This window comes from Coffea arabica, chromosome 9e, assembly GCF_036785885.1.
Source record: "Coffea arabica cultivar ET-39 chromosome 9e, Coffea Arabica ET-39 HiFi, whole genome shotgun sequence".
In the NCBI taxonomy this organism is placed as follows: domain Eukaryota; kingdom Viridiplantae; phylum Streptophyta; class Magnoliopsida; order Gentianales; family Rubiaceae; genus Coffea; species Coffea arabica.
Genome location: NC_092327.1, coordinates 24,703,668 through 24,721,271, shown reverse-complemented (window position 1 = coordinate 24,721,271; position 17,604 = coordinate 24,703,668). Strand labels below are relative to the sequence as shown.

Sequence of the window (17,604 nt, the reverse complement as noted above, 5' to 3'; positions counted from 1 at the left end):
TGGTCGAGGCCGGGGAACTAAGCGGACCCCGAAATCAAGAGGAGAAAGGGAAACGTCAGCCGAGCAAGAGCAGGGATTAAGAGCTGCGACTGAAGACCAAATGGCAACGGCAATGCAACAAATGACGGATATCTTGGCAAGACTGGTGGATCAACAAGGCCAAATACCCGTAAACCAAAATCGAAACCCTGAGATGGGCGAGGATAGGGCTCTTGAAAGGTTCCAGAAGTTTGCTCCGCCAAAATTCCTTGGAGGGCCTGATCCGGACGTGGCTGAACAATGGATCGAAACCATGGTTAATATTTTCACAGCCCTAAACTGTACTGAGCAAAGGCAAGTGAACTTCGCAGTATTTCAATTTGAGGGACCGGCCCGATCATGGTGGAACGTAATTAGAGCAAAGTGGGAAAAAGAACAGACTATCTGGACATGGGCGAACTTCATAAGAGAATTTAACGAGAAGTACCTCCCACCTTTAGTCCAAGAAAGGAGGGAGGAAGAGTTTATTGGGTTACGCCAGGGAACGTTAAGTGTGGCCGAATATGAAACAAAATTTACAAGATTATCCAAGTTTGCTTCTGAACTGGTAGCCACTGAACGGCGAATAGTAAGACGGTTTATACAGGGACTGAATTTGGACATCCGAGAGGCATTAGCCGCGGCGCAAATGAATACTTTTACGGAGGCCCTTGAGAAGGCTCAACGAATCGAGAATGCAAAGGCACAAGTAAAAGCCTCCCAAACACGGAAAAGAGGTGCAGTTGGTAGTGTGATTGAAGAACCTCCTAGTGAATCAATAGCACCTTCTAAAATGCAGAAAGTGAACTTTTTGTCCTACCTGCCATGGACAGTAGGGGCGGGAAATGAAAGGTCTACCAAAGGAAGCCAAACCGGATATGGGGAGACTTCTCCAGAAAGCCGAAAGAGGGCTTCCTACTTGACTTGTGGCTATTGCGGAAAGGCCAATCATACCGAGAACGATTGTTGGCGGAAGGTGCGGAAGTGCTTGATTTGTGGGAGTGGTGAGCACCAAGTTAGCAACTGTCCGAGGAAACAATCACGCGGAGGTAGTATTCCGCAACCGGAGGGAACTAAAACAAAACAAGCAAATGAAAGAAGGAACCGAACTAATGGGCCAGTAAAAGCTTATGCGTTAGGCACCCAAACAGTTCCGGACTCGTCTGAGGCAAATGAAGGTAAAAATTTCGAGGGTGAAATTTCTTAAGGGGGAGAGAGTGTGAGAACCCGTAAAATTTCTTATTTTCTAGGCTTTAATTTATTTATTTGCACGCTTCTTATGCCTTTTCTTTATTAGGAAAATTTTCTAGCTAATTTTTATGAACAAATAGGGTTTTTAAATTATTGTCTAGTATAATTTAGTTCATGAGATTTTTGGAGCGTATACCGGGCGTGGGACCCGCTAGTGCAGTAAGTTCGGTAAAATTGTGCCAATTAGGTTAAGTTTTGTGTACTGGGATTAATTTGCTAGATGTTAAGAGATAATTAGAGGTTGCTTAGATGGTTAATGATGGAGAGACAAAAGGATAAGTGTTAAACTTACAAGGTGCCACGTGTCGATTTTTCATTCGAACTTGGACTTTGACCATTATTTCTTACCTTTACTAATACTTAATTTTGACCCAAAAATCACCCAATTTTGCAAGCCTTTGGCCGACTCTCTCTCTTTCAAGAAGACAAGAAAAGAAAACTCTCAACCTTTTGCTTCTAATCTTGCCTAAATCTTGCAATCCAACCGATTAATCTTGAGATTATTCCATAAAAACCTCTAGCTAGGTAGGATTGAGGAAGTTGGTGGAGTTGTTTTGGAAACAAGAGACCTAAGCTACTACCTTTTGTGAGTTATCAAGGTACGGTGTGTAAATATCCATTGTTTGTTTTCAATAATGGTGAATTCATGACTTGTGATGGCTAAAGAGATGTTTTAGTGGAAGATTTTATGATTTTTGGTAGAGATTGATGAATTTTTAGTTTATGCTTGATTTTTCTGATTTCATATGTTTGGTGTTGGTTAGTCATGGATTGTTGGTTAGTTATAGTGTAAAATGAAGTTGAGATATGTTGGATGTGATAGATTGTACAAAAATTCTGGTTTGGGGCAGAGATTCCAGATTAGGGTTTCACTAACCCCTGTTCTGCCCGTTTCTGTTAGACCAGGTTAGAGGCCGAATTGGCCTTGGTACAAAACATTAAAGTTGTAGAGAATGATGTTTTATAGTTGCCTGTAAATTTTCAGCCCAATCAAAGCTCGGTAGCCCAATCAAAACTATTTTTAGGTTTTAAGGTTTAACCTTCATTTTTGGACTTTCCCTAGTTTATTTTAGTACTTATACGTGCTAGTGAAGGCTTGTTTTGGTAGTAGGTGGATTTGGTTTGTGACTTGTAATCGAGTCTTATTATGCTTACCTGAATGTATATTGATTTTGAACCACATAAACGATTCCGAAAAATAATATTTCTGAGCCTATCTTGTTGGATTCCGACTTGACTTTGATTCAGGTGTTTTCCATTGGAACTGTTATAACCCTTTGAGTTTGGTTTATGACACCCTAGTTGTTTCCGTCCACAGGTCCAAATGGCTTTATTTTCACTTTAAAGTCACCTTTATCCGTTTTACTCGTAATTAGTCGAGTTCCTTGATTCCACTTACTTGTTTTGCTAGATGAATTGTAATATTCTTTCTCGTCGAATCATAGGTTTTCTGGGTGACCGAGGTAAGATCCGATAGGACATTTTGGACGTTATTTTGCATAATTCGGTGAGTGTTCCTTGTTGCTATATTTTCTTGACTTCATGACTCGTATTGTTGTTTGATAACGTGTTAAGTGCTTTCAATGATTTCCAAAACGAGTTTTTTGGGCGGGTGTGTACTTTATTGCACCCGACCTAAATAAATGTGAAATTTCCAAAGATTGAATGATTGGAACGTTACTTGTGCATGAATGTAAGCCTTTTGGCTGAATTGGGCCCTGCCCCTTGTTACCGATCGACTCGAGCCAGAAGCGGACTCGATCGGGCGATTTGGTGACCTGGGTGAACGTTTGGTATACTCGAGTATTACCTTGTAGGTTGGTGGAGGTTGGTGGAGCCTGGCCAATGTCCAGGAATGGTTGAATGCAATGAACGAATGAACGAACGAGGGTTTTATTGATAAATGAAAAATGCATTTTCAAACGAATGAAGGAATAAAGAGAATGACAGGAGAACGAACGAATGAACGAACGAATGAACGAACGTATCCTTTTCATGTGTGACTTATTGTAAATGTTGTAAATGTTTCTGTACTTATTGTTTGATTTATGACTTGATCCCATGTTCGGAACCTAATTGAGTTTTTAGCTCATCCCTTTAGTTTTGTTTTCCTTAACAGGGGAAGGAGAGCAGGGCAAGGTTTGTAAAATCGGGATCCCACGTCGGATCGATTTTAGTTTTACAGAATCGGATCGTAGGATCGGATCGTAGGATCGTAAGATCCTACCAAAAACTCCTAAATTTACTAAATTAATGAATTTGAAATTCATATATCATTTTGTACATCCTAAAAGATATCAAATAAATAAGTTACTCATAAATATATAGTATTTTTTACTTACTATCTGACAAGTAATAAAGAAGATAATATAAACCTGTTATCTGTCATGATTTCAAGTCTTAAAACCAAATGCTTCACAGTTTACACAATCATAATTCCAAATATAAAATAATCATCAACCTTCACAAATACCAAAAAGCCAAACATCCAAAAAGATTTTCAAAATCAAAATTAACTACTAGAATGTCATCTGTCATGTTTAAACAAACATGAAAAAATAAAAAATAAAATAGCAACAATTCATCATTTTCAAGTATCATAATAATTCAGAAATACATTAATTTATAACCAATCATTTTCATCGTTTGAATCAAATTCATTATTCCCATAATCCATATTATCAAAATCATTATTTTCCCAATCATCTTCACCATCCCAATTCTCTTGGAATTCATCTTCGGCATTATCTTTATCACCATCCAAATTAGTATCATCCAAATCATTAGTTCCCATTTGAAGATCAGTTTCGGGAACCATATCAAGATAATCATCATCTTGGCGGTCGAATTCAGTTGAAGGCCCATCATCCTCATCAATAACATGAATCTCTTTCATTTTCTTAACTTGTCTTCGACGGACATGGGTTTGACGATCTTCATGATCATCTAAATAAACAAACAATAATAATGAAAGTTACCAAAAACAAGAGAACTTGCAAAATAAAACTATAAAAACAAAAAAAGGATAAACTTTATACTTAAATTGGAAGAAAGAAAGAAACTTACAAACTCTCTGCACATTTCTTGTAAGTATTTCAATTTCATCATCTTCATTTCCCTCTTCATCTGAAGTGTCACATTTGGGATTGTCATCTAGAACTCGTAACCAGTTATTTTCTTTTGGAAGAGTTGGATTTTCTCTCTCTGTCACCCATTCATCATCTGAAGGCAAATTCTCAAAAGGAATTTCTTCAATAACACGTTGCCTTTGCCTTTGTCTCTCTCTCAACTTCAAGTTGTACATCACAAACACAAGATCATTCATTCTTTTTTGAGCCAAACGGTTTCTTCTCTTAGAATGTACCTATTGAAATTGAAAGAACTTATACAGTTATACTACGAACTTAAATTCAAATGCTAAACAAAATATTATACTAAATGAGATATTATATTATATGAAAACATTATTACCAATTCAAATGCGCTCCAATTTCGCTCACATCCAGAAGAACTACAAGTTAAACTGAGAATTCGAATGGCAAAATTTTTCAACTCTGGACACTCATCGCCATAAGATTCCCACCAATCAGCTGTAGGAAATTAAAATAAATAACAAATTAGTAAAGGTTTTAAAAATAAAAACACAGAGTTCAAATAGTAACTAACCAGGAGATTTCTTGTTTCTTGTTAGTACAGCATTTTCATGACCAAATAATCCATTTGCATGTCGAAAGTCATCTAATTGCAAATCAATCTTCACCCTTTCACCAGATTCGGGAACCATCTTAGCAATGCAATCATAAAGGCCACGTTTTATATTTGCATCTGACTGAAAATCTGGACTATATTGAAATTGAGGATTCAAATAATAACCCGCGGCATGTAAAGGATGACTCAATTGATCTTCCCATCTTTTATCAATGATAGCAAATGCCGATTCATATCTAGCATATAAACATGAGTTTGGTTAAAAAAATAACTAAAAAATTCATTCTACTATCCAACACAGAAATTATAAATGAACTCATAATTAATATGACAATTTATTTAAAATTTACCTCTTTCGAATATTGTTCACATTTTGTTTGATTTCTTCTTTTGCCTGATCAATAGCTTTATAGAGAAAGCCCATGGCTGGTTTTTCATCAGAATCAACCATCCTCAATACTTTGATAAGAGGCGAAGCTATCTTTAAACATAACTCCACATTTGGCCAAAATTGTTGATTATCAAAAATGATGCTCTCAATTTTTTTCCCCTTGTTTCTCCTAGCATACGTGCTTGTTTTCCACTTATCCGAACAGAAAAAGTTAAACAAATTCCCTTTCAGCTCGCTAAGACGTCTCATGGTCAAGTATGAAGTAGCAAAACGAGTAACTCCAGGTCTAATCAACTCCTTGCCATTAGTAAACTGTTTCATCCAATTAATAACTGTACCCCATGAATAAATATATGTAACCACTGATTTCGCTTTTTGTATAGTAACTTTGTGGAGAGAATCAAACTTTTGAAAATCTTCTAACATTAGATCAATACAATGAGCAGCACAAGGGGTCCAAAACAATCTTTTTCTCTTTTCCATCAATATTTTTCCAGCTGCCTTATAATTAGAAGCATTATCGGTGATGACCTGCACAACATTATCCTCTCCAATTTTTTCCACAATACCATCTAACAATTCAAATAATTTTTGAGCTGTTTTTGAAATATCAGTGGTATCTACCGAAGATAAGAACACAGTACCAGCTGGACTATTCACAAGAAAATTGTTCATTGTTCTCTTTCTCTGATCAGACCATCCATCGGACATAATAGTACAACCAGTTTTTTTCCACTCTGTTTTGTACATATTCAGCAAATTCAATGTCTCTTGCACCTCTTTTTTCAAAAAGGTCACCCTCATTTCATGGTATGAAGGTGGTTTAAGTCCTTTTCCATATTCTCCCAATTTCCTAATCATTAAAGGAAACAATGGGTTATTTACAGCATTAAATGGAATGGCACTTGTATAGAACCACCTAGCCATTATTTGACAAACTTCATCTCTATCTTGTTTCTTCCATTTCTCATTTATGGTTGTTTGTCTCACATTCAACCCCCCAGATTTCCTCACAACAAAGTTGTCCATAGAACATTTTTTAGCCTGCTGCTTAACTTCACTTTCTTCTTCTTCTAAATCATACATGGTACTAACCCTTTGTTTTTTTTTCCTTGATTCCTCAGAACTTGCACTTAGTAAATCAAACATTTGGGTTCTAACATCTTCAGGAACGCTGGGACATGGTTCAACATTTGTATGTGTACAAGCTAAATGATGCTTAAGCCTATACACACCACCAGCTCGAGTAATCCCACAGTATTTACACTGAACTTGTTTTTTATTAGCATCAATTTCAATTCCATGATCCCACCCGGGATCCAATCGAGCACCCGATTTTCTACTTTGTTTCTTTGAAGCGGATGAAGACATTTAAGCACTGCCAAATATATTAGAATATTCATAAGAAACCAAGAAATTCAGACCAGACCAGCACTTGATAAAAGAAAATAAAGCTAGCATTCAGAAAATAAGCCAGACCAGACCAGCACAAGAAATTCTCATTAGAGATTTTTGGCTTGCAACTGTAATTTCTTTTACTTTTTTTTCCCTATTTAGATATGGTTTTTTTTTTAATTTGAACGAAAAGACAAACAAAATAGTAGAATGATTAAGATTTAAACAGGTCAGTAAAGTGGAATGGGCTGCACAAGTAGGAAAATTTAAATGTTGGGTGGTGGCTTAGTGATATAACAACATAGGCTGGTCCAACGCCATGTTAAGATTCATGAACTTGGGCTCCCATTCCATTGTCAAATCTAATATTTCTTGTGAAGATTTCTGCACGCTAGCCACAAGCTCTAGCAGAAAATCTGTAGTGAATTTTAATCTTGTCTTGAAAGCAAATATGATTTAAGTCGTGGCAGAGTAGAGTAAATTTGAAGCCACAGATGAGGCACTAACTGCACCAACAATCTTTAACCAAAAGCTAAGTACAGAACAGAGAGGAAAACTAAAGACCATTCAAGTTTCTAGAGAGATTAATTACTAACTAATCATGATGTTATATTAAATAATTTTATGAGTTCTCATTAATGGACCCGTCAATAATTCCCTTCAACTTCAACTCAATTCAATCAAAAGCAATATATGTTCAAATACCAAGAAAACCAAATACAAATCACAACTTTATCAATCACCATCTCCCCAAGTATCAATTTTCAAGCAAGAAAATAACCACACTCACATACGATCTTAATTGAAGTACTGGTGCTTGAGCTTCAGTGTGGTGGCAGGCTGGCAGCACGAAAATTGGAGAAGAACGGGTGCTGGAGCTTCAAGCTTTGAAGCTTGAAACGGCCAAAATACGGCAGCAACAGAGGATTTCGTAGCTTGATATTCTAACCGAAGCAATGGCTGCTGGAGCTTGAAGCATTGAAGCTGTCGGCTGTAGGCTGTAGCTTGTGGGTTCTTGCCTTCTTGGTAGAAGCCGCAGGCCCGCAGCAATTTGTTAGCCGAAGCCCGAAGCTTGAGATGGTTTGATGGTTTAAATTAGGGATTTGATTTGGGCAGCGGAGAGGAGAAGAGAAATGACAAAGGTCTGCTTGAGGAGAACTGGGGAAGATGAAGAAGACCGAAGCTTTTTGACGGAACCTTTTGACTTTAAGGCAAAATTTGTTAAAACATTGCAACTAAGGCCTGCAATTTCTTGATAAACTACAAGCCTACCCCAAATGTTGATTTTTACTTGCAAAACCGCCAAAACGAACCTTGTATTTCACAAATCAGCCCTTTTCTGTAGGATCGACGTAGGATCGTAGGATCGTACGATCCTATACGATCCTACCGATCCTACCGCGATCCTATACAGATTCAATGAATTTACGATTCTATATGCGATCCGGATCGATTTTGCATTTCCGGATCGTAGGATCGTACGATCCTACGATCCGGATCGCGATTTTAATAACTATGGAGCAGGGGCGAGAGCTCTGTATCGACTGGTTAGGTCTAGTTTTGGTTTTGTTTTGGTTCTCGCCCTAGTGCTTGACACGGGCTGGTTGTATGGTGACTTGAGAACTTTTGTATTCTCGACGGTTGTACTTCTTTCTGAGATAACAATGTATATAAGTTTTGTGTTAAGTTTTGGATCCTCATTTTGCTCTTTCTTGTGGTTCTATTTCTGATTTGTGTGAGTGAACGACTGAGTCCCGGCGAGAGTTGGGCAGGCGGTCCGCTGAACCCTCTAGTTCGCCTAAGGAGAAAGTGGGGCTGTCACAGTTGGTATCAGAGCCTGCTTCGCGTGGTCTCTGCGTGGAGTGAGCCTGGACTGAGTGGTGAATAGATATGAAGGAATAAGTGCTCGTTCGAGTCTAATATCTGAATTGTGAATGTGATAGGCCTTAACTTTCTTGTGGTATTTGAGGATCTGAGAGAGGTACGTCTGGTAGGAATTTCGATTGTAAATAGTTTACTCTTGGGACTGGCCAGCTCGAGATGTGAATTGTCTTATTTCGGATTCTCGTGCCCGAGTACTCTGGCGTTGAGGCGATGCTCAGTATTTGAGATTTGCATTTTTGGGAAAAGAACAGGCTTTGTCTGGCTAGAGTGATTTCAAGAGGCCAATGAACATCTAGTTGGATAGAAAGTGACGTGAGAGACCGGACGGGGTTAACAGGGTGTGGGACAACGTATCCCTTTTCTCTTGATGCACCCATATATGGCTACTACATGACGTTAGCCTGTGAATTCGTGTATATGATTATCTGTCAAATTTGATATGTAATTGTGACATGTATTTGTGTATTTGATTATCCGCCTCCTTGATATGGCGTGTTATGTGCATATATGTTTACTTGTGTATTTGGTATGCTGGAATTGGTGCTTAGTCAATTTACTGTGATTCTTCACTAAAATTACCTTTTGGGGAAAAAGAAAAGAAAAGAGAGAGGGAAAAACATATTTATGGATGAAAGACGTAGTCGTGGACGTGGTCGAGGCCGGGGAACTAAGCGGACCCCGGAATCAAGAGGAGAAAGGGAAACGTCAGCCGAGCAAGAGCAGGGATTAAGAGCTGCGACTGAAGACCAAATGGCAACGGCAATGCAACAAATGACGGATATCTTGGCAAGACTGGTGGATCAACAAGGCCAAATACCCGTAAACCAAAATCGAAACCCTGAGATGGGCGAGGATAGGGCTCTTGAAAGGTTCCAGAAGTTTGCTCCGCCAAAATTCCTTGGAGGGCCTGATCCGGACGTGGCTGAACAATGGATCGAAACCATGGTTAATATTTTCACAGCCCTAAACTGTACTGAGCAAAGGCAAGTGAACTTCGCAGTATTTCAATTTGAGGGACCGGCCCGATCATGGTGGAACGTAATTAGAGCAAAGTGGGAAAGAGAACAGACTATCTGGACATGGGCGAACTTCATAAGAGAATTTAACGAGAAGTACCTCCCACCTTTAGTCCAAGAAAGGAGGGAGGAAGAGTTTATTGGGTTACGCCAGGGAATGTTAAGTGTGGCCGAATATGAAACAAAATTTACAAGATTATCCAAGTTTGCTTCTGAACTGGTAGCCACTGAACGGCGAATAGTAAGACGGTTTATACAGGGACTGAATTTGGACATCCGAGAGGCATTAGCCGCGGCGCAAATGAATACTTTTACGGAGGCCCTTGAGAAGGCTCAACGAATCGAGAATGCAAAGGCACAAGTAAAAGCCTCCCAAACACGGAAAATAGGTGCAGTTGGTAGTGTGATTGAAGAACCTCCTAGTGAATCAATAGCACCTTCTAAAATGCAGAAAGTGAACTTTTTGTCCTACCTGCCATGGACAGTAGGGGCGGGAAATGAAAGGTCTACCAAAGGAAGCCAAACCGGATATGGGGAGACTTCTCCAGAAAGCCGAAAGAGGGCTTCCTACTTGACTTGTGGCTATTGCGGAAAGGCCAATCATACCGAGAACGATTGTTGGCGGAAGGTGCGGAAGTGCTTGATTTGTGGGAGTGGTGAGCACCAAGTTAGCAACTGTCCGAGGAAACAATCACGCGGAGGTAGTATTCCGCAACCGGAGGGAACTAAAACAAAACAAGCAAATGAAAGAGGGAACCGAACTAATGGGCCAGTAAAAGCTTATGCGTTAGGCACCCAAACAGTTCCGGACTCGTCTGAGGCAAATGAAGGTAAAAATTTCGAGGGTGAAATTTCTTAAGGGGGAGAGAGTGTGAGAACCCGTAAAATTTCTTATTTTCTAGGCTTTAATTTATTTATTTGCACGCTTCTTATGCCTTTTCTTTATTAGGAAAATTTTCTAGCTAATTTTTATGAACAAATAGGGTTTTTAAATTATTGTCTAGTATAATTTAGTTCATGAGATTTTTGGAGCGTATACCGGGCGTGGGACCCGCTAGTGCAGTAAGTTCGGTAAAATTGTGCCAATTAGGTTAAGTTTTGTGTACTGGGATTAATTTGCTAGATGTTAAGAGATAATTAGAGGTTGCTTAGATGGTTAATGATGGAGAGACAAAAGGATAAGTGTTAAACTTACAAGGTGCCACGTGTCGATTTTTCATTCGAACTTGGACTTTGACCATTATTTCTTACCTTTACTAATACTTAATTTTGACCCAAAAATCACCCAATTTTGCAAGCCTTTGGCCGACTCTCTCTCTTTCAAGAAGACAAGAAAAGAAAACTCTCAACCTTTTGCTTCTAATCTTGCCTAAATCTTGCAATCCAACCGATTAATCTTGAGATTATTCCATAAAAACCTCTAGCTAGGTAGGATTGAGGAAGTTGGTGGAGTTGTTTTGGAAACAAGAGACCTAAGCTACTACCTTTTGTGAGTTATCAAGGTACGGTGTGTAAATATCCATTGTTTGTTTTCAATAATGGTGAATTCATGACTTGTGATGGCTAAAGAGATGTTTTAGTGGAAGATTTTATGATTTTTGGTAGAGATTGATGAATTTTTAGTTTATGCTTGATTTTTCTGATTTCATATGTTTGGTGTTGGTTAGTCATGGATTGTTGGTTAGTTATAGTGTAAAATGAAGTTGAGATATGTTGGATGTGATAGATTGTACAAAAATTCTGGTTTGGGGCAGAGATTCCAGATTAGGGTTTCACTAACCCCTGTTCTGCCCGTTTCTGTTAGACCAGGTTAGAGGCCGAATTGGCCTTGGTACAAAACATTAAAGTTGTAGAGAATGATGTTTTATAGTTGCCTGTAAATTTTCAGCCCAATCAAAGCTCGGTAGCCCAATCAAAACTATTTTTAGGTTTTAAGGTTTAACCTTCATTTTTGGACTTTCCCTAGTTTATTTTAGTACTTATACGTGCTAGTGAAGGCTTGTTTTGGTAGTAGGTGGATTTGGTTTGTGACTTGTAATCGAGTCTTATTATGCTTACCTGAATGTATATTGATTTTGAACCACATAAACGATTCCGAAAAATAATATTTCTGAGCCTATCTTGTTGGATTCCGACTTGACTTTGATTCAGGTGTTTTCCATTGGAACTGTTATAACCCTTTGAGTTTGGTTTATGACACCCTAGTTGTTTCCGTCCACAGGTCCAAATGGCTTTATTTTCACTTTAAAGTCACCTTTATCCGTTTTACTCGTAATTAGTCGAGTTCCTTGATTCCACTTACTTGTTTTGCTAGATGAATTGTAATATTCTTTCTCGTCGAATCATAGGTTTTCTGGGTGACCGAGGTAAGATCCGATAGGACATTTTGGACGTTATTTTGCATAATTCGGTGAGTGTTCCTTGTTGCTATATTTTCTTGACTTCATGACTCGTATTGTTGTTTGATAACGTGTTAAGTGCTTTCAATGATTTCCAAAACGAGTTTTTTGGGCGGGTGTGTACTTTATTGCACCCGACCTAAATAAATGTGAAATTTCCAAAGATTGAATGATTGGAACGTTACTTGTGCATGAATGTAAGCCTTTTGGCTGAATTGGGCCCTGCCCCTTGTTACCGATCGACTCGAGCCAGAAGCGGACTCGATCGGGCGATTTGGTGACCTGGGTGAACGTTTGGTATACTCGAGTATTACCTTGTAGGTTGGTGGAGGTTGGTGGAGCCTGGCCAATGTCCAGGAATGGTTGAATGCAATGAACGAATGAACGAACGAGGGTTTTATTGATAAATGAAAAATGCATTTTCAAACGAATGAAGGAATAAAGAGAATGACAGGAGAACGAACGAATGAACGAACGAATGAACGAACGTATCCTTTTCATGTGTGACTTATTGTAAATGTTGTAAATGTTTCTGTACTTATTGTTTGATTTATGACTTGATCCCATGTTCGGAACCTAATTGAGTTTTTAGCTCATCCCTTTAGTTTTGTTTTCCTTAACAGGGGAAGGAGAGCAGGGCAAGGTTTGTAAAATCGGGATCCCACGTCGGATCGATTTTAGTTTTACAGAATCGGATCGTAGGATCGGATCGTAGGATCGTAAGATCCTACCAAAAACTCCTAAATTTACTAAATTAATGAATTTGAAATTCATATATCATTTTGTACATCCTAAAAGATATCAAATAAATAAGTTACTCATAAATATATAGTATTTTTTACTTACTATCTGACAAGTAATAAAGAAGATAATATAAACCTGTTATCTGTCATGATTTCAAGTCTTAAAACCAAATGCTTCACAGTTTACACAATCATAATTCCAAATATAAAATAATCATCAACCTTCACAAATACCAAAAAGCCAAACATCCAAAAAGATTTTCAAAATCAAAATTAACTACTAGAATGTCATCTGTCATGTTTAAACAAACATGAAAAAATAAAAAATAAAATAGCAACAATTCATCATTTTCAAGTATCATAATAATTCAGAAATACATTAATTTATAACCAATCATTTTCATCGTTTGAATCAAATTCATTATTCCCATAATCCATATTATCAAAATCATTATTTTCCCAATCATCTTCACCATCCCAATTCTCTTGGAATTCATCTTCGGCATTATCTTTATCACCATCCAAATTAGTATCATCCAAATCATTAGTTCCCATTTGAAGATCAGTTTCGGGAACCATATCAAGATAATCATCATCTTGGCGGTCGAATTCAGTTGAAGGCCCATCATCCTCATCAATAACATGAATCTCTTTCATTTTCTTAACTTGTCTTCGACGGACATGGGTTTGACGATCTTCATGATCATCTAAATAAACAAACAATAATAATGAAAGTTACCAAAAACAAGAGAACTTGCAAAATAAAACTATAAAAACAAAAAAAGGATAAACTTTATACTTAAATTGGAAGAAAGAAAGAAACTTACAAACTCTCTGCACATTTCTTGTAAGTATTTCAATTTCATCATCTTCATTTCCCTCTTCATCTGAAGTGTCACATTTGGGATTGTCATCTAGAACTCGTAACCAGTTATTTTCTTTTGGAAGAGTTGGATTTTCTCTCTCTGTCACCCATTCATCATCTGAAGGCAAATTCTCAAAAGGAATTTCTTCAATAACACGTTGCCTTTGCCTTTGTCTCTCTCTCAACTTCAAGTTGTACATCACAAACACAAGATCATTCATTCTTTTTTGAGCCAAACGGTTTCTTCTCTTAGAATGTACCTATTGAAATTGAAAGAACTTATACAGTTATACTACGAACTTAAATTCAAATGCTAAACAAAATATTATACTAAATGAGATATTATATTATATGAAAACATTATTACCAATTCAAATGCGCTCCAATTTCGCTCACATCCAGAAGAACTACAAGTTAAACTGAGAATTCGAATGGCAAAATTTTTCAACTCTGGACACTCATCGCCATAAGATTCCCACCAATCAGCTGTAGGAAATTAAAATAAATAACAAATTAGTAAAGGTTTTAAAAATAAAAACACAGAGTTCAAATAGTAACTAACCAGGAGATTTCTTGTTTCTTGTTAGTACAGCATTTTCATGACCAAATAATCCATTTGCATGTCGAAAGTCATCTAATTGCAAATCAATCTTCACCCTTTCACCAGATTCGGGAACCATCTTAGCAATGCAATCATAAAGGCCACGTTTTATATTTGCATCTGACTGAAAATCTGGACTATATTGAAATTGAGGATTCAAATAATAACCCGCGGCATGTAAAGGATGACTCAATTGATCTTCCCATCTTTTATCAATGATAGCAAATGCCGATTCATATCTAGCATATAAACATGAGTTTGGTTAAAAAAATAACTAAAAAATTCATTCTACTATCCAACACAGAAATTATAAATGAACTCATAATTAATATGACAATTTATTTAAAATTTACCTCTTTCGAATATTGTTCACATTTTGTTTGATTTCTTCTTTTGCCTGATCAATAGCTTTATAGAGAAAGCCCATGGCTGGTTTTTCATCAGAATCAACCATCCTCAATACTTTGATAAGAGGCGAAGCTATCTTTAAACATAACTCCACATTTGGCCAAAATTGTTGATTATCAAAAATGATGCTCTCAATTTTTTTCCCCTTGTTTCTCCTAGCATACGTGCTTGTTTTCCACTTATCCGAACAGAAAAAGTTAAACAAATTCCCTTTCAGCTCGCTAAGACGTCTCATGGTCAAGTATGAAGTAGCAAAACGAGTAACTCCAGGTCTAATCAACTCCTTGCCATTAGTAAACTGTTTCATCCAATTAATAACTGTACCCCATGAATAAATATATGTAACCACTGATTTCGCTTTTTGTATAGTAACTTTGTGGAGAGAATCAAACTTTTGAAAATCTTCTAACATTAGATCAATACAATGAGCAGCACAAGGGGTCCAAAACAATCTTTTTCTCTTTTCCATCAATATTTTTCCAGCTGCCTTATAATTAGAAGCATTATCGGTGATGACCTGCACAACATTATCCTCTCCAATTTTTTCCACAATACCATCTAACAATTCAAATAATTTTTGAGCTGTTTTTGAAATATCAGTGGTATCTACCGAAGATAAGAACACAGTACCAGCTGGACTATTCACAAGAAAATTGTTCATTGTTCTCTTTCTCTGATCAGACCATCCATCGGACATAATAGTACAACCAGTTTTTTTCCACTCTGTTTTGTACATATTCAGCAAATTCAATGTCTCTTGCACCTCTTTTTTCAAAAAGGTCACCCTCATTTCATGGTATGAAGGTGGTTTAAGTCCTTTTCCATATTCTCCCAATTTCCTAATCATTAAAGGAAACAATGGGTTATTTACAGCATTAAATGGAATGGCACTTGTATAGAACCACCTAGCCATTATTTGACAAACTTCATCTCTATCTTGTTTCTTCCATTTCTCATTTATGGTTGTTTGTCTCACATTCAACCCCCCAGATTTCCTCACAACAAAGTTGTCCATAGAACATTTTTTAGCCTGCTGCTTAACTTCACTTTCTTCTTCTTCTAAATCATACATGGTACTAACCCTTTGTTTTTTTTTCCTTGATTCCTCAGAACTTGCACTTAGTAAATCAAACATTTGGGTTCTAACATCTTCAGGAACGCTGGGACATGGTTCAACATTTGTATGTGTACAAGCTAAATGATGCTTAAGCCTATACACACCACCAGCTCGAGTAATCCCACAGTATTTACACTGAACTTGTTTTTTATTAGCATCAATTTCAATTCCATGATCCCACCCGGGATCCAATCGAGCACCCGATTTTCTACTTTGTTTCTTTGAAGCGGATGAAGACATTTAAGCACTGCCAAATATATTAGAATATTCATAAGAAACCAAGAAATTCAGACCAGACCAGCACTTGATAAAAGAAAATAAAGCTAGCATTCAGAAAATAAGCCAGACCAGACCAGCACAAGAAATTCTCATTAGAGATTTTTGGCTTGCAACTGTAATTTCTTTTACTTTTTTTTCCCTATTTAGATATGGTTTTTTTTTTAATTTGAACGAAAAGACAAACAAAATAGTAGAATGATTAAGATTTAAACAGGTCAGTAAAGTGGAATGGGCTGCACAAGTAGGAAAATTTAAATGTTGGGTGGTGGCTTAGTGATATAACAACATAGGCTGGTCCAACGCCATGTTAAGATTCATGAACTTGGGCTCCCATTCCATTGTCAAATCTAATATTTCTTGTGAAGATTTCTGCACGCTAGCCACAAGCTCTAGCAGAAAATCTGTAGTGAATTTTAATCTTGTCTTGAAAGCAAATATGATTTAAGTCGTGGCAGAGTAGAGTAAATTTGAAGCCACAGATGAGGCACTAACTGCACCAACAATCTTTAACCAAAAGCTAAGTACAGAACAGAGAGGAAAACTAAAGACCATTCAAGTTTCTAGAGAGATTAATTACTAACTAATCATGATGTTATATTAAATAATTTTATGAGTTCTCATTAATGGACCCGTCAATAATTCCCTTCAACTTCAACTCAATTCAATCAAAAGCAATATATGTTCAAATACCAAGAAAACCAAATACAAATCACAACTTTATCAATCACCATCTCCCCAAGTATCAATTTTCAAGCAAGAAAATAACCACACTCACATACGATCTTAATTGAAGTACTGGTGCTTGAGCTTCAGTGTGGTGGCAGGCTGGCAGCACGAAAATTGGAGAAGAACGGGTGCTGGAGCTTCAAGCTTTGAAGCTTGAAACGGCCAAAATACGGCAGCAACAGAGGATTTCGTAGCTTGATATTCTAACCGAAGCAATGGCTGCTGGAGCTTGAAGCATTGAAGCTGTCGGCTGTAGGCTGTAGCTTGTGGGTTCTTGCCTTCTTGGTAGAAGCCGCAGGCCCGCAGCAATTTGTTAGCCGAAGCCCGAAGCTTGAGATGGTTTGATGGTTTAAATTAGGGATTTGATTTGGGCAGCGGAGAGGAGAAGAGAAATGACAAAGGTCTGCTTGAGGAGAACTGGGGAAGATGAAGAAGACCGAAGCTTTTTGACGGAACCTTTTGACTTTAAGGCAAAATTTGTTAAAACATTGCAACTAAGGCCTGCAATTTCTTGATAAACTACAAGCCTACCCCAAATGTTGATTTTTACTTGCAAAACCGCCAAAACGAACCTTGTATTTCACAAATCAGCCCTTTTCTGTAGGATCGACGTAGGATCGTAGGATCGTACGATCCTATACGATCCTACCGATCCTACCGCGATCCTATACAGATTCAATGAATTTACGATTCTATATGCGATCCGGATCGATTTTGCATTTCCGGATCGTAGGATCGTACGATCCTACGATCCGGATCGCGATTTTAATAACTATGGAGCAGGGGCGAGAGCTCTGTATCGA

The 17,604-nt window shown here is 37.6% G+C and overlaps 2 protein-coding genes across 4 annotated transcripts; both read right to left on the bottom strand.

Annotated features, from left to right (window-relative positions):
• Positions 1-3,856: 3,856 nt before the first annotated feature.
• LOC140014835 (uncharacterized) lies at positions 3,857-7,948 on the bottom strand. 2 transcript variants are annotated; one of them, XM_072066356.1, is made up of 6 exons: positions 7,554-7,948; positions 5,328-6,746; positions 4,936-5,213; positions 4,741-4,859; positions 4,336-4,633; positions 3,857-4,215 (listed from the first exon to the last, which is right to left on the bottom strand). In XM_072066356.1, the coding sequence occupies exons 2-6, from the start codon at positions 6,737-6,739 to the stop codon at positions 3,893-3,895; spliced, it is 2,430 nt and encodes an 809-aa protein (XP_071922457.1). In that variant the 5' UTR covers positions 6,740-6,746; positions 7,554-7,948; the 3' UTR covers positions 3,857-3,892. The 2 variants fall into 2 exon arrangements, with proteins under 2 accessions (XP_071922457.1, XP_071922458.1); XM_072066357.1 differs by having other exon boundaries at positions 7,558-7,948.
• A 5,205-nt stretch (positions 7,949-13,153) lies between these two features.
• LOC113720195 (uncharacterized) lies at positions 13,154-17,245 on the bottom strand. Of its 2 annotated transcripts, none has more exons than XM_072066352.1 (6): positions 16,851-17,245; positions 14,625-16,043; positions 14,233-14,510; positions 14,038-14,156; positions 13,633-13,930; positions 13,154-13,512 (listed from the first exon to the last, which is right to left on the bottom strand). In XM_072066352.1, the coding sequence occupies exons 2-6, from the start codon at positions 16,034-16,036 to the stop codon at positions 13,190-13,192; spliced, it is 2,430 nt and encodes an 809-aa protein (XP_071922453.1). In that variant the 5' UTR covers positions 16,037-16,043; positions 16,851-17,245; the 3' UTR covers positions 13,154-13,189. The 2 variants fall into 2 exon arrangements, with proteins under 2 accessions (XP_071922453.1, XP_071922454.1); XM_072066353.1 differs by having other exon boundaries at positions 16,855-17,245.
• Between the last annotated feature and the right edge of the window lie 359 nt (positions 17,246-17,604).

Coding starts and splice junctions, on each gene's coding strand:
- LOC140014835 (XM_072066356.1), bottom strand. CDS start 6,739: ATGTCTTCATCCGCTTCAAAGAAACAAAGTAGAAAATCGGGTGCTCGA. Junction 4,860..4,935: donor AAGAAACAAGAAATCTCCTG/GTTAGTTACTAT, acceptor AATTTCCTACAG/CTGATTGGTGGGAATCTTAT. Junction 4,216..4,335: donor AAGAAATGTGCAGAGAGTTT/GTAAGTTTCTTT, acceptor TTGTTTATTTAG/ATGATCATGAAGATCGTCAA.
- LOC113720195 (XM_072066352.1), bottom strand. CDS start 16,036: ATGTCTTCATCCGCTTCAAAGAAACAAAGTAGAAAATCGGGTGCTCGA. Junction 14,511..14,624: donor GTGAACAATATTCGAAAGAG/GTAAATTTTAAA, acceptor TTTATATGCTAG/ATATGAATCGGCATTTGCTA. Junction 14,157..14,232: donor AAGAAACAAGAAATCTCCTG/GTTAGTTACTAT, acceptor AATTTCCTACAG/CTGATTGGTGGGAATCTTAT.